The sequence below is a fragment of the Prunus avium genome, chromosome 7 (assembly GCF_965620075.1).
Source record: "Prunus avium chromosome 7, drPruAviu1.hap1.1, whole genome shotgun sequence".
Lineage (NCBI taxonomy): Eukaryota > Viridiplantae > Streptophyta > Magnoliopsida > Rosales > Rosaceae > Prunus > Prunus avium.
The window spans coordinates 6033953-6050751 of record NC_142290.1 but is presented as its reverse complement, the minus strand read 5'-3'; the positions used below and the strand labels follow the sequence as shown (position 1 = coordinate 6050751).

At 35.8% G+C, this 16799-nt stretch overlaps 1 protein-coding gene and 1 pseudogene across 2 annotated transcripts; both read right to left on the bottom strand.

Moving 5' to 3' along the window:
• Positions 1-720: 720 nt before the first annotated feature.
• LOC110771372 (alpha-L-arabinofuranosidase 1-like) lies at positions 721-9085 on the bottom strand (annotated as a pseudogene). Its single transcript, XR_015825822.1, has 17 exons — positions 8739-9085; positions 8387-8441; positions 7395-7606; positions 6987-7108; positions 6725-6878; positions 5493-5562; positions 4707-4852; positions 4562-4607; positions 4425-4477; positions 3571-3715; positions 3112-3230; positions 2924-2998; positions 2756-2844; positions 2246-2302; positions 1918-2128; positions 1159-1305; positions 721-965 (listed from the first exon to the last, which is right to left on the bottom strand). The product of XR_015825822.1 is annotated as an alpha-L-arabinofuranosidase 1-like (transcript).
• A 5279-nt stretch (positions 9086-14364) lies between these two features.
• LOC148292900 (uncharacterized) lies at positions 14365-15063 on the bottom strand. The gene is made up of 2 exons (XM_088244492.1): positions 14908-15063; positions 14365-14721 (listed from the first exon to the last, which is right to left on the bottom strand). The coding sequence occupies exons 1-2, from the start codon at positions 15061-15063 to the stop codon at positions 14365-14367; spliced, it is 513 nt and encodes a 170-aa protein (XP_088100618.1).
• Between the last annotated feature and the right edge of the window lie 1736 nt (positions 15064-16799).

The following is a 16799-nucleotide window of genomic DNA, read 5'->3' as shown; positions in this document are numbered from 1 at the left end:
GTTTTGAAAGTCAGAGAGGAAGCTTGCTCTCTGGTTGTGGATTATTTTCGTTGGGTAGAAGAGGCCTTATTTATAGCCGCTGGAAGCCATCTGTTTCCAAGAAACCCTAATGACTTCCATCCTATTTTGCCAAGTTTTTCCCTTCCTTTCTCTCCTCATCCTTTCAATCATCTTTTTTTTTGGTGAAATCTACTCTGCTCCTTTGCATAAAATCAGGGATTTTGGGAGCTTAAGGCCCCCTTTCCCGCGGCTACCTCTGTGAAGCATTCCTATTTTCAGATATCCCTCTTCCTCTCTCCCCCTCCCTTTTTCATGGTCAGATCTGAAGAGGGAAAGAACTGGGCATACATGCTGGTTCGAAGGGTAGCTCCTTGCGCGCCAATATCTTTTGGTCCCTTGGATGCTTTGCTTGAAAACTTGTTCCTTCCCTCCCAGCAGCCCTTCACGTGTGGATCCCTTGGCTTCTTTGTGGCTCTCCTCTTCAGCCAAGTGTTGAGGGCTTTGGATCCCCTTTATTCAAATTGTATGGGTTTTTTAATATGGAAAATCAAGTTATCCAATAAGTGGGCTAAATTCACCAAACATTTGGGCTTCGTGGGCTATCTAAGGTAATGGGCTATTTTGGTTAATTTTAATGGGCTTCATGACAACTTATTACCATCCATACCACAACCCCTAAGTTGGTAATACAATTGGGGTAAGGAATCAGAATCCAAAGACTAAAATCCCAAAAGTGTGTTATTTGTGCCCTTTCGCAAGACTAGTGTTTACTTACCAAAAGCAACATTTAAAACCAATTTAAAATGAGCCCTTATTCTATTTCGAACTTTTAAATAGAAGATACAGAGACAGAATCAGCTCTAGCTTGATTCTATTAAGAAATCAATCGAAGTGAAAGAATTCGGCGAGATTGCAACCTCCACATCCTCCCCACCCTTCTCAAGTGGAATCCGGTTCGGTATCACCTGCATTTAATTTAAAACCAAAGTAAAAAGATATTGGATAGAAAACATGGTCCAAAGCATTGTTATGTAAAACGCTATCAATATTGGTTCATCATTGTTCCCACAAACATGGTCCAAAGTATATGCAAAAGCAATGTAGGGTCATGTCTTCAACAACATGAAAATGTTTAAGGATACAAGTTGACTCAGATACCTTCTTTGGCTCATTCAAGGAATTCTCATCCATCGGGTTGTTTGACGTGAGCACGGTCTTGGTCGACTCAGACAGATTAATGGAATTCGGCTCCAACCCGTCCACAACAATCTTGAGATTCACTATGTCTGTTCCGAAGTTCACAATCTACAGAAAGAAATAATCATCACAAAGTAATAAGATGTCACAGAATATGACATGCACCATATTGGTAGAAACTGTTGAACGAAGCGGCATGAATTTGGAATGAAGTCATAGTTAAAAAAGAAACCTAAACATAAAAATAGTTCAGACCAGAGACTGAGCAATACAGAAAAAGAAAAGCAGACAGATTCACCATACTGAACAAAGAAAGATGGCACCAAACACACAGAAAGAACGCAGTACAAGCAAACACATGTTACTTTCAGACCAGATACGCCTAGAAAGTTGAGCAGAAAAAAGAATGGACAATATTTATAAATACACCCCCTATATTTAACTGACAATTCATATAAAACTTATTGCTATAGTATTTCTGATTCATGCATTGATTGAGTTGTCTCTAATATTTTCCATTTGAAGCAACAAAGTCGTAATAGTTCTAGAGCAATGTGAAATATGAGCTTCTTTCCATACTAGGCATTCCAAATATGTATTAGACGCTATAAGGGCATCGAAAAACTACAATTTACACAGAACAAAAATGGTTAGATGAACACAATCTCAATTAAGCATCACGAAGCATAAAACTGACTGAGATAATGTACTAGCACAAACCTTGATTCTTAGGTAACTATTCTCATTTTCTGAATTTTTCCAAGAAATTGCAGATGCAAGAAGTTGCTCCACTTGATTAGTAGACGAATTTGTTTGGAGTGTTGCATTGAAAATAGTTGCTCCACTTGATTCCTTAAAAAGACATTGCATCCAGTAGCTAGGAGTCCCATAGAGATGTGAGGAGTTAAAGACGATTGCAGAGAATTTCGAGCTTGATGACAGAGAAGTTTTCAGTTTTAGTAATAACTACACAACAATGATCCCCTCTTGAAAACTTAATAAATAAAAATTGCATTGGAGAAAAAAAATGAGATGAGAAAAGTTATACTTCCTGCCATTGTCATTCGCAAAGAGTGGTGCATAATTTGCCATCTCAACAACATCACTGCATTTGATAAGAATAAACAATGAAAGTAGTCAGTAGCTGCCCGTCTTTACAAGTATGTACATCTGTGATCTATTACCGTTTATCATTTTTTATTTCAGTTTAATACTATCTCTATAGGTTAGGAATATGAGAAGCCTTCAACTCCATAGAAAACAGATGTGCGGCTGGTCACACAAGGCAACTTGTGCAACACACAACATGGATTTGTGGCAAACAAAAGTGCAGGAAATGCTATGCATTTCTTTTGCAAGGAGAAATACTGCATTCGCAAATATATAATAAAAGAAATTAGATCTTTAATTATGTGTAGACATATCTATATAATTTCTGCTGGAACTATGCATATTTTTCCTGCTGGAACTTTGAAGAAAAATAATTTCTGTAAAGAAAACATTGTAAGCATTCTGGAAAATATTACAGGAAACAAATTCTTGAAATGCTACAACAAACCTGTTTTTCTCCAGCCCAATAAGAAATCCAGCTTCACCTAGTGCTGCTAGAAGACTTCCTGTTGTGACGGCATACTCACTCACAAAAGCCTGAATCATATTGAATGTTAAGAAAATTAATAGAAGCCATGCAGAGCATATTAAATCATAAGAAGGCACATTACCCTACCTTGGGACCACTACGTGATGTATGATCAAAGTGATGAGCCATAGAAAACATGTTTTTGGGATCATCTGCATAGAACTTTACATGAAAACATGTCATTCCATGTTGCCAAGTCAATGATCCGACTCATTGAATGGTAAAAAAAAATTCATTAGCAAGTGTAATACAAGTGGTGGTGTTATGAAATTTACATGAAAATCAAACAAATCAGCTGGATGATCCAACTTTTGAGAAGATCCGTCACAGTTTGAAATTATTTTGATGTCTGGATAGGCACGTTTTATAGCACTATAGAACTTAAGGTAATTTCCTGGTCAAGAAAAAGAGGAAAAGCATAAGCGTCGAGGAGAATATAAAATCCTCTATTATATATATTACATTGAATCACAAAATCTAAAATTCAAGGTCCCTGCATCCTCTGCCAATTGCTTATGTGTTGGATGTGCAACTTTAACATGTGTTAGGCTCGCCAGATGATTCACTCAGCAATTCAGTTGACTGATTGCTGAGAAAATCAATAAGGCTCGTCTCTCAAATTTACAAGTAGATCCTATGTGGAAATTGTCCTTTAGAATTCTACTCTTTCGAGAATTTGGAGTGAAGAACTGAAGGGTTCTATGTGGAAAGCATGAACTAGAAAATATACAAACCTCGGTAGTTCTCTTTTCCGCAATCCTCATTCCCAACAGCAACATATCTCAAGTCAAAGGGTTCTGGGTGTCCCATTGCAGCACGGAGAGAACCCCAGGTAGAATTAGGATTGCCTCTAGCAAACTCAAGACCATCAAGAGCTTCCTGTAAACAAGAAAATGTGAAAGTTAAACCATAAGTTTGAGATTTACTAACACATAACAGGTTTACTAACACGATTTAGAATTAAGTAGCAAAATTTATCTTATATAGGACATCAAAACTTCATCTTATCCACAGTTCTTCTCATTTATGTTCAAATTGCATTAGATAGACATATAGCATTCATACTTATAATGTTAATGAGTCGATACAAGTTCTCATATCACATTGAGAGTTCAATGCAAAGTTTTCCTAGTAGCAGACAATACACCACATGAGCACATATTTCACATACTGTAAATGCTTTTACTGCATTTTGTCGCTATGTTTTAGTGTTTTTCAATGAGTGACAACACCTTATGTCACCTCCAGCTCTGCCCTACCCTCACCACAGCAACCCCACTTGTATGAACATCCTTTAGTGGGAACTCAAATGAAGCTAGGCTTGGAGACAATGAAACCACTTGACCGGAAAAAGAAGGCAAAATCTAAATTTGATCTCCTAAAACCATATTTGCAAAGATGTTTCATACACCAAAGCACATAAAGCCACAGATTTATAAGGATGAAGCATATTTTGAAAAGCCTAAATGTCACTTGCATATATTTGCTTTAGTTGCAAAGATATAATCCCGATTAGAAAATAATTAATGGTTTATTTGGTATCAGTTACTGATTAGCTAATGAGAAATGGTCAGCAATGCAGACATACCTGTACAAATGGTAAGACACTGGAAGTATCAACTTGTTCATTGAGACTGATTCCTATGAAATTCATACAGTCAGTATTGGCAAAGGTGAACGTGATCATTGAAAAGATAAAGGAAGCGCTAAGAAAATGTGAAGTACCGCTATTAAATACCCATATTGGCAATGTACCAAGGTCCTCTGCTAGCTGCATAAATAAAATTTTCAAAAATTGGTACCGACAGAAGCAGGATTTTAAAGGAAACTCCAAGCATTCTTGAATGACAGAACTAAAAAAGATCCCTACTCGGAGAAACTCAAAATAACCAAGTCCGTCGTCAGTCCAGTACATCCAAACATCACCAAAGTGTCCAGGTCTCTCTTCCCAGGGTCCAATTGTTTCTTTCCAACGAAATGCATTTCGTAGCTGTGCACCTTGGACGAAACAGCCGCCTAATGCAACACAATAGAAAATAAAAAATTAATTTTTTTGAATTATGAGGAAACAATATAATAGCTCCGCTGTATTGACCATATTAGAACATGTATCATCTCTTATCACAATATCAAGTGGAGGCGATCAAGCCAGCTAAAAAAATTCAATAGTATATAATGTCCAAAAGATAAAAATGAAAAGAATTTCAGAGGAAACAGTGGATGTAGTTTATATCTGCAGGTAAAACTGATAGCAGCCAAAGAAGGACAAGGTTACTTTTATTTAAGCTTGTTTAATAAAGATCTGCATCTTTGTAAAGAAACAGGATTTTTTTTTTCCCATTAAGATTTCAATCATTTTGCTTACAAAGTTTCTGTGAAGCCTGCTTTTCGCTCGGAGGCTTGAGAAAATTAGTAAATACCATAGAACATTGGTAGATATAGTGGACAGCAGGCAAATATAAACAACAACAAACCATGATGAGATAATTAGTACAAGCATATGAAATATATGAATCTTCCGTCAACACGCCCCGGGGCCAAGGTGGCCACAGCCCGGCTTGCATAGTTCAGCATCCATAATTTTAGCTGAGAGTTATATATGAAAAGCTCAAGTTTCATAACTGTCTCGTATTAAGGCAAGTAAATCCAAATTTACCTGGAAATCGGAGAAATTGAGGTTTTAAATCTTCCAACATTTGAACAAGGTCGTTCCGAAATCCATGTCCCTGATCCAATATAATAGTTTCATAAAGTGTAAAAAGGCACCTAAGGTATGCATGTAGCAAAGCATATCACACAGCTCCTTACAAGTTACACGTTGAAAGCTGGCAAGCCAATAAATATAAGGGCATAAAATTTAATAAATTAGATCAACTTCCAACATGACCGAAATTTAACCTGCAAAGTTCAAACTTGTATGCATGAATACTTCTTTTAAAGTATTCCTGAATACTCTGTTTCGTTCTTTTTTTCATCATAAGAAACACAATCTCACTAATCACAAATGATCTAGAAAAAGGAGACATAAACTAAAAATCAAAACATCATCCCAACCTAATAAATCCGGTAGTAAAACGACAGCTCCAAGATCAAGTCATAAAGAAAACATCCCTAAAGAGTATCGATCCAAACATGGAGAAACTTTCTATCAATATTAATGGCAGTAACAGAATTGCGAAGTAGAAATGATGACAGATTCAATGTACATTATGTTGTGATCCTGAAGAAATTATATTTTCTATAGCGCTTGCTGCAATGTCATATATTTTCCAATGGTTAGGTCCATAATTCACATTCAAGAATAAACAGAGTCCAGTTTGCATTCAATAAGTCATATTCAAACAAAATATAACAACAGAAGCTAAAATAATTTATTTTAGCTGTTACATCCTCAAATGTATTGATTTCAACAGCTCCAAATTCAATTATTGCGAGAAAAGGAAGAATAATTTTAATTATGATGATACCACACTGAAGTCAATAAATATGACATATTATGTATAATTCTCTCTAAGTTACATGCCTCCACAAAACAGGAAAAAAACTGGTTTATAAATGAAGTCCAAGTAAAAGTACATTATGGAGATGATATGCAACCAAGAAAAACTATATCTGAGAAAAAGATGTTGTAGACCCTTATATAACAGATAGGTGGTCTAAAAGCATAATGCATCCTTCATCGTAATACTCCACCCCTAGTACGAACTTCGCGTTAATCAGCTTTCATATTAATGTCTTTCAAAAGACTATAAAATCTAGAATTTCAAAACAGAACATTATACTTGTAACAATCTTGTGAAACACGGGTGAGACGATTAAACACATCCAAATATTGGCGACATAATCTCACGTCACGAGAAGGAGTGAATTTGTGGAGAAAAAAGGTACCTTATATGTATCCAGGGGCATGACTGACACTTGATCAAACCATATTAACCCTTTTCTGGTTGTTGTCAATTGCAGTCTTGAATTAGGATTTGTTCCTTGGGCTTCCAACATAAATTCGAATTTTGTCAAGTTTGAAACTTCTGAACCAGAAGCTCTGCAAAGGCAATGAAATGAACTGTCAGACTCTTATACTTATATGGAGATAAAACTGTCAGTAAGGAACTGCTGATTACAAAATATCAGCAGAACAGAGGATGCTCACATAATGTTCTCAGCAGCAAGTTTCTGCAACCCATCTGAGCCCGTCAATGATACGGACACATTGATTGATCCAGATGAGCGGACATAAAGAACAACATTGTAGGCCTTCCCTTTTTCAATATTCTGGACAAGACACAGGTAAGAAACCAGTAGCAAAGAGGCAGAAAGAAAAATGTAGTCAATATTTACACGTGTGCAGTTTTGTTGTTCTTGTTCTCGTGCTGTGTGCGTATGCACACGCACACACACACACACAGATATATATATATATATATAGAGAGAGAGAGAGAGAGAGAGAGAGAGAGAGACCAATGTTCCCTTGTCAGACAAATACTTATGTTGCAAACTGTGAATTTGGAACATAAGCATTTAGAATGAACCCATTAGATGATAGTTGAAGGGTTCATACCATGCCCCAGAACCCAGGATTATAAATTCCTACACCATCATCAGGGCAGCTATTGGCACCTTGGCTATCACATAGCACCTCCATTCGGAGTGCAACCTTGTTGCGGTCAAAGCATGAAGAACGGTCCGTTGACACTATCAAAGATGACTCATTCCCAATTATTGACCAAGGATCAATGTTGGAAGGAACGTTTGGGCCCCCAGCTTCAAAACCTGTGGGAAAACGTGATGAAGAAGCCTCAGCTCTAAACATTCAGTCAAAATTACGAGCCAAAAGCTAACTATAACATTTTATATTTAGCAATACAGTGAATTCCACATTTCACAAGATTCCGAAGAGAACTTTTTAACCATCTACTGATAATCTTAAGTCATTCAACCTGTTGTTGAACTTCAAACTGACAACACAGAAAAGAAATCAAAGGAAAAAAAAAATGAGGGATCTGGTAGTGCAGAGAGTAAGATGGAAATCAGTGTGTCACAAAAAAAGTAGAATATTTCTCCAGTTTGTACTCAACCACACCTGCACAAGCAGGTAGCACATTAACTCAAATACAACAACTTTGCATGAAAAAAACATTCATAGGATAATCCTAAACATCTCAATGAAGAGTTAATCCAACAGTAAAATGTTTCAGGAAGACACCATAACCCTCCACTTCCAATATATAAGAACAGAAAAAATGGTGTCTGCCAGCTTGACTCATACTACATATATCAGATTTGAAAAGAAACTCTGAAAATGTAATGACAGCAGAAAGGCATTCAAACAGTTACTTCAATGGTTCTCGCACACATGAATTTTGAACTTTCTTGTTAGAATGCGAATCTAGACCACACATTCAAGCACAAATTATTCTGAAATGGTCTAGCTTCACAATCTAGCAACATAATAAGCATCTTATGTTGCCAAACAATCTGGCAAGAGAATATTTTCCTATATGTTATTTTCACTTTTTGTATTAGCTGGAATTCAGAGAGTAAGGGAAGTACCTCTGTTGCTTACAAGCTCAGCCCATAGCCCGCCAGCACCAGCATGGTTAATCTCCTGCAGTGAACAAGCATTTGAGAGAATGCATATACCTCAAAATTAGTAGCATCTTAAATGAAACCACAATGTTACTAATATAATGAGACAGGCATGTTTAAGCGACAGAAGGTTTATAATTGCCGCATAAATCAGGATATATCCGCACATAAGATAAAACAAAATAAGAAAACAAATGAAAAGAGATTTTAAAAATTGTAAGAATTACAGTAATAGATAACAAGCTATAGATTTTAGAAGTAACAAAAAGCAGTTGGAACTGAACAAAAATTCACTATTCCAAGCCAACACACTAACCTCAAAGAAAATTCCAAACATTGTTTCAGATATTGGCCGTCCCGATGCTTCAGAAGCATCCACCAGCAGCTTTGCTGTCTGGTTCGTATCAACTCCAAAAGCGAAAGATTGATACACAAAGCAAACCAAGAAATATAGCAGAAGAACAACATGAGGGGACTTGCAAGAGCCCATTGCTCAGTTACCACACCCAATACTTCCACAGCTAAAAAAGCATACTCAAAGGAGATACTCAGTTACGTTCTGATCAATTAAACAGAAAAAGAACAAGGCAACACAACATGAGGGGACTTGAGATTGGATTCTTTCCTATTTAAATGATTTTATATCCTTGTAACGTGTTTGACACCTTCACAGACAGAAGACCAAAACATATCATACATCTGTCACCGTTGAGTTATTTGCCTTCCAACGCACACCAGACTCTTTCTCACTATTGTCTTGTCGTTGTTGACTCGGCTTGACTTGACTTGAGACTAGTTAATAACGGTGCCTTTCTGTGTCCACTCAACCTTTTAAATTTGCCTCCAATCAAGGCGGGGCACAAGCTATAATTATATTCTTGCAAATATAGACCTTGACTTAATTAAAACATATGTCTACCAACCCAATATTATTATTGTACGTATATATTTATTGATACTTATATAGTAAAGCATAAATCTTCCACCAATCACATATTAAAAATAAGATAAATTAATATTACATGCAGTGTTACGATTACTCTTAAAAATTTCTCATATTATGATCACGAAATTCTTAAGTAGGAAGGAGTATATTTAGTGCTGAATCTGATCGCTAAAGTTTCGGAGCAAGGAAGTCAAAATGTCCATTATTTTGTATTCAGCTTCACATCTATTAGATAGATGGTGCACAAGCTGGTTTGTAAAGATGGCCTCCCTAGCCATCAAGGTAAAACTATATGGATTATTTGTGACTTTTGCATAAGGCTGCAATCTATGAGATACATAAAAGAAAAGAAACAAAGTTAATTGGCTTTCTACAAAACTTATGATCTAAAATACTTTGCAGAAATGTTTGGAGATGTCCCAAATCAAATTCTTACAAACAAGACAAGTTACAAATCATTTACCAAATCAAATTCCCACTACATAAATTCCTTACAAAAAATACATATTTACCGATATATAAATGCACAGGTAGATAATAGTGAAACATTCAAAATACTAAAAATTGTCCTTGATTAAAGAATTTATCAAGTATTGAAACTTTCAATAAATAAGGATAATATAGTAAATTAATTTTTTTCATATTAAAAAAAATTCAAATTCAAATTCAAAATAAGAACATGGGTCTTAATTCATGGGACACAACTCTTTTTAAAATTTTAAAGGAAAAATAAAAAATAAAAAACTAATTGACACACACAGCTAGTATGTATCGAACAAGGAATAAAGGGTGTCGTTTAACCAAACTTCACGTCACCGCTTAGAGACTTGACTTCAAAGACTTGGACTCTTTATTTCCACCAAAGCACATTTTTAAGAGATCACTTTAAAGACTTCAAAGATTTACAATTAAGTTCTGCAGATTGCCATCGCAAAGGGTAATGCCAAGGTTCCTAAAAGGATTTTTGTGTTCACATACAGGGATTTTGAGAAGGCCTCTAAGAACAATTGGGTGCGGGATGTTAAGGAGGCTTTGGATAATTACAGAAAGAGAGGGTATTTTAATGTGCCACAGTTGATGTTCTGGAATCTTAATAACCCATATTTTTCAAAAGTGACTTATCTTTTTGAAGTGGGATGTTGCTGGTATGCTAAAAAGAAGAACATGAATTCATTTTTGGCACATCCTTTCAACTTGAGATCGGATTCTTTCCTATTTAAATGATTTTATATCCTTGTAACGTGTTTGACACATTCATAGACAGAAGACCAAAACATATCATACATCTGTTACTGCTAGAAATTAAGTTGGCCTCTAATTTCCTAGATGCAACTGGCCAAAAATTGACTTGAGACTTGAGATTAATGGACAAGAAGACTTGTGGAAATTTCGGGCTTATGGGCCAGGCTTAGGGTCTCTGGCGTAACTTTTGTGAATAGAACTTTAATGGTCGGACGGGCCCTATGTTAATGCATTCACATTGTTGGTCTGGTAAGTGTACTTTGAATTGAATTTCATTCACACTGCATGAACGAGATCGATGTATATATTTATCGCTTTTACTTGGTTGATTAAAATAACACTATAGCTGGAATTAATACATCAATGGGAGAAGTTTGAATCAATTGTTCTTACAAGTAATTAAAAATAATACAAAATCATATTTATTCCTATTAAGAAATCCAAATTAACCCATAATCTTCTGTAGATATTTGTGCAAGACACAGTAACAAATCATTACTATGATTAAAAATAAAATTTAAAAAGTTCAAGTTTGACAACAAAACTTTGGGATGGGAGAAAAGAAAAGAGAAAATTAATTGGCTTTCAGTAGCAAATGATATGATTTAAAATACTCTACAGAAAAGAACATTCATGGCAAACAATTGTTTCAAGTTCTTACAAATCATTTACCATTTAGAGTTAGAGAATTTATCAAAAATAGCCAAAACTTGATCCTTAATTTCAAAAATGTCAATTTTTGTAAAATATTTCAAATATAGCAAAAAACTTACCTATATAGACACAAATGCCCTTAAATTTAAAACTCGTATAAACATTATTAAATAAAACTTTGGAATATTTTTAACCCACGTTTGTATAGAAGAACAGAAGTTGAAATATATCATCATACTTATTGATATTTTAATCAATTTAAATCTAGTCCCGAACACCGGATAAGTGTGTTATTCAACTTAAGCCAATTCAAGCCAATACAATTTCTGAGCATAGTTCATGCCAAGACAATCTTCCGTAACAAATGAGGCTGAAGGGACCAACTTGGCAAATGACTGAAAGACTCGTTGCCGGATCAATTGCCCAAGTTTGTCCGAATGACACCATTATTTTGTCTTCTCTAAGAGCAACTCCACCAATGCACAGCAGCCCGGGTAGGACAAAGCCCAAGCCCAGGCGCGTCGTTCCAGCGGGCCAAGACAGCCCGGGCAGTGTGTGGGTCCCACGTGACTGGGCCAGCCCACAGGGGGAAGCAGCCCGAGATCCAGCCTGAGGGGAGGTGACGTCATGGCTAACGTTAGGTTAGCGTCAGCCATAGGAATTCAAATTTTTTTTACCAACAACGCGTGCGTTGCATTCGCAAATGTTTAAAAAAAATTGAATTATCGCGCCTGACGCCAGCCTGGCTTTAGCGCTGACGTTGACCAATGGTAACAAGCCACGTGACCCGTTCTGGTGCTCTGATGGTTTTTTTTTTTCAAATCCAACAGCTGGGGTTTTTTTTGGGCCAAAAAATTTGAAATTTTTTTTAAAATTCACCGAAAAATTCTGAACTTTTTTTCTATAAATACCTACCATTCTTCTTCACTTTCAACACCAAATCCTCATAAATTTCTTGTCCTTGTATTATTTTTCATTTTCATCACTTCCAATTTTCATTTTTATTCACCATCTCATGGCATCTTCCATCGAAGCCGGAGGCACATGGGCAACCATGGAAAATGTTCCCTTGTGTGAGAGTTGGGTCCATGTTGCTCATTGTCAGGTCACGGGCAATGAGATAAAATTCTCTCACATGTGGAGAGAGAAAAATTCATGCCGAATTTTGTGAAAGATCGGGTTCGAGTCGTACGGAAATGGAGAGATACATTAGAAAAAGCGAGGGACAACATTCGAAGTGGTGAAAATCTTGGCAATGAGGTAATATTTTTTTACTATGTATTGCATTTCTAATATTTTTGTAATGTTAATTGCATTTCAATTAATTTTTTTTATGTTTATTGCATTTCCAATATTTTTGTAATGTTAATTGCATTTCCATTATTTTTTTTTATGTTTCTTGCAATTCCAATATTTTTGTAATGTTAATTGCATTTCCATTATTTTTATTTTTATTTTTCTTGTAATTCCAATATTTTTGTAATGTTAATTGCATTTCCATTAATTTTTTTTATGTGTCTTGCATTTCCATTAATTTTTTGTTAATAGATTATGCAAGCACATATGTGGTTTGGTGCAATTGGGCAAGGCAAAAAAATCTTTCAACCATCAAGAATGTTGGGAGGTGGTGAAAAATTGTAAACGTTTCAGAATTATTCCCACGAGTCTGCCCGTTGTGTTAAACGAGATGGCACTCCATGATTCACCAACATCGGATTTGCCTTTGGATTCCCCGATGAGTCAAGACTTTCACCCATCGAAAAGAAGCCGAGGCGTATTGGCCAAAAGGCGGCGAAGGCGAAGAGAGCAAGTAATACATCAAAAAATTTGGAGGAAATTGCAAGGCATAGCGTTATGAGAATTGAAATAGACATGAAAACCCAAGCGAACGAGCGGGCAATTCAAGCAGAATATGCAAAAGAAAGGGAGCATGTATGCAAAGAAAACATTGACAAGAAGGATCGGGAAACCATAGCCATGAATACAAGCCACATTTCCCCTGAAACAAAACAATTTTGGAAGCTAGAACGAAGGGATGTTATGAGAAGAAGACTTTTCCATGACGATGGACCTAGCAACACGGATTGGTTAAATGATCAAAACCATTAAGTTAGTTTCCTTGCCTTTTATTTCACTGTATTTTAATGTTTTGTATTAAAGTAGTTGTAATTCATGTATTTTATTTAATTAGTAGTAATTCTTAATGACTTGTATTGGTTTTCTTTATTTAATAAACAAAGCATTCAATAAAATACCTTTATATTCAACATATTCCATACATCAAAGAAAACATAATTAAAAGGAAAACCACAACCAAAGCATAATAACAAAAAAACACAATCAAACCATAACTAAAAATAAAACATAACCAAAGCATAAATAAATAAATAAACATCAACACAAAGCCAAATTAAAACTTCCGATTGTTGATTCACTTCATTCACCGTCATTGCCTTTCACCACCCATCAATGCTCCATCAAGTCAACTTGACGTCGTTCATGAATATAAGACAATTGCATCTCCGTATATCGATCAATCATACAAGTCATGAAATGACCGTCCCTAACCAACGGTTCATGCTCAAATGGTTGTCCATTTGGCCCCATGGGCCTTTCATATATTCTTGTCAAGGCCGTGTTCATGGGATCCGGTTCGAACACGTCTTCTACATCATAATCATACTCATCCTCCACAATCATGTTATGGAGGATGATGCAAGTCATCATAGTGCTCCTCAGCACCTCCTCATCAAACATACGTGCAACACCTCTAATAATTGCCCACCGAGCTTGGAGGATGCCAAAACACCTTTCGACATCTTTCCTGTGTCCTTCTTGATATGCAGCAAATAATTTTTTCTTTTGGGATCGGGGATTCGGAATTGATTTGACAAATGTGGTCCACCTCGGGTAGATGTTGTCTGCTAGATAATACCCATTCCAATACACGGTATTGTTGATATCATAGCTGATATTCAGGGCTTCACCTCTCAAGAAATCGTTGAAAATCGAGGATTGACCTAGCATGTTCAAGTCGTTTTGAGATCCGGCAACTCCGAAGAAGGCATGCCAAACCCATGTATCAAATCCAGCAACGGCTTCAAGGATTATACTTTTTTTGCCCTTTTCTATTTCCATAATCTCCTTGCCAGGCAGTTGGGCAGTTCTTCCATTGCCAGTGCATACAGTCGATGCTACTAATCATTCCTGGAAATTCTCGAGCTTCGGCTTTTTGTAGAAGCCGTTGGAGGTCCCTGGGTGTAGGTTTGCACAGGTAGTCCCTGGTGTACAGAGTTTCGACTGCATCACAAAATCTTACCAAGCTCTCCAAAGTAGTGGACTTCCCCATCCAGGCAATCTCATCCACTTGATCAGCAAATGAACCATACACCAGTATTCGTATAACAGCTGTAAGCTTTTGCTCCGGAAGAAGTCTCAAAAGCCCAGCAGCATCACACTTTTGAACAAAGTATGCATCATAATTGCGAATATCATGCATGACTTTATTGAACAAATGGGGTTGCATTCTATATCGCATTCGAAAATCAACATCAGAGTACAAAGAAGTTGGGATAAAATAATCTTCTAAAAGATTCTTATCCCAAGAATGCCTATGTCTGTCCACATTCGGGCCATGGCCGACTTGTGAACCATGGTAGCGGCCTTGGTTTTCTTCATCAAGCAAAGCCACTGCTATGACAACTTGTTGATCTTGTTCTCTCTGCACCCTTTTGCCTTCAGCTCGTCTACGCCTTCTTTCATTAGTTTCTCGCTCTTGCCTCTCCAAGCATCTCCTCATGTTTGACATTGAGAATGGAGTATGAATTCCAAAATTTGAGAAATGAAAATATAGAGAAGATCTAGTGTGAGAGGTATGAGCTGAGTCTCTGGTTTTATAGAAAAATTTAGGTAGATAGAGATGACACGTGGGGCAATTTTAGAGGCTTTCAAATCTTATATGAAATTTGAAATTTATCTAAAATTTGAATTTTGAAATTTATTAGAGATGACACGTGGCACGATTTTGGAGGGTGAAAATATTATCTGAAATTTGAAATTTGAAAGTTATCTGAAATTTGAAATTTGAAATTTATCTGAATTTTGAATTTTGAAATTTATCTGAAATTTGAAACTGAAAATCTTATCCGAAAATTTTATCCGATTATGAGATATGAATTTTATAATAAATATTGACACATAGGAACCCAAAAATCTTATCCAAATTAATTGTTTAGGTATAAGATTTTTTTATTATTATTTAAAAGTGTAGTATTTGCCATTTGCCATAGTAACGGATGGAAACACACATTGCTTTTTGTAAGGGCAGCACTATTCATGTGAATAGTATCTGCCCTAACCCCCCTTACCCTTTACGATGGCAAATGGGTGGAGTTGCTCTGATAGATCAATCCGCCGAGTGTTCCCCACACACATAAATGATGCACTGGCTTCTCAAAGAAGCTAATAAGTTTCAAAATTGGCAGCCCATCCCACACGTCACGTTGCCTTTTAAAAGCCACACAACCATATATGTACAATTTGAGTGACAAAGTCAAAACACAGAAAAGAATTGATTTTTGTAGGCCAAAGAAAAATCAAATTATGATATAAGTCAGTGTTCCCAACATTTTCCACTAAAAAATTATGTCCTTGTTGCCGAGCTTAGTTGGTTGGATTTTACTTTTTGTTGTATTGTTGTGCCCTTTTGTGGTTTCTTAATAAAATTTAGGGTTTATCCAATATAGGTCCCTACAATTTATATTTCCTAGACATATACTCATCATTCTATAAATCTATGTGTAAAACTCAATTTCAAACTTAAATGACCAGTAAGATATAAGAGGTCATAGTATTCCTATGTTTTTACATCGTTGCCATCAGACTTCATATTTTTATTTATAATGTATTCCAAGCATTTCATTAACTTCCATAATTGTAATTAAAACTCCCTATTAATACCTAAAATGCAAATTAAATATAAAAGGGAAGTAAAAACCATAGAAGTTAGGCAAGAAAGTTTAAAGTGCAGTAATCTGCGAACAAAGAAAACTTTTATCTTGATGTGAATGGAAAAAGTCTGGCTTATGTTTCTTATGCTTCACAATTCAGATTCACTGTATACAATTTTCTGTTTAATTCACCCAAAAAAACAATTGTTGTTTTTCAATTGTTTTTGGATGTATACCCTATATGTAATGTAATATAGTGTGAAGAATAGACGAAGAAGAAACTGAATGAAGAATCAAGGACGAATTGCACTCACTGTTTGACTAGGGCAGCAATACATCTGCAAACGTATGTACAAAGATTCCCAATCTAATAGGGTTTTCTTTTTTGGGTTTATGTGGGTTTTAAATTTGAGGGCATTTGTGTTTATTTAGGTGAGTTTTTTTGTTATATTTGAAATATTTTACAAAAACTGACATTTTTGAAATTGGGGGTCAAATTTTGGCTATTTTTTATAAATTCTCCTTTAGATACCGGATAAATCGGTTGTTGTAGGTAAAAAGAAAACAAAAACAAAAACACTCCTTT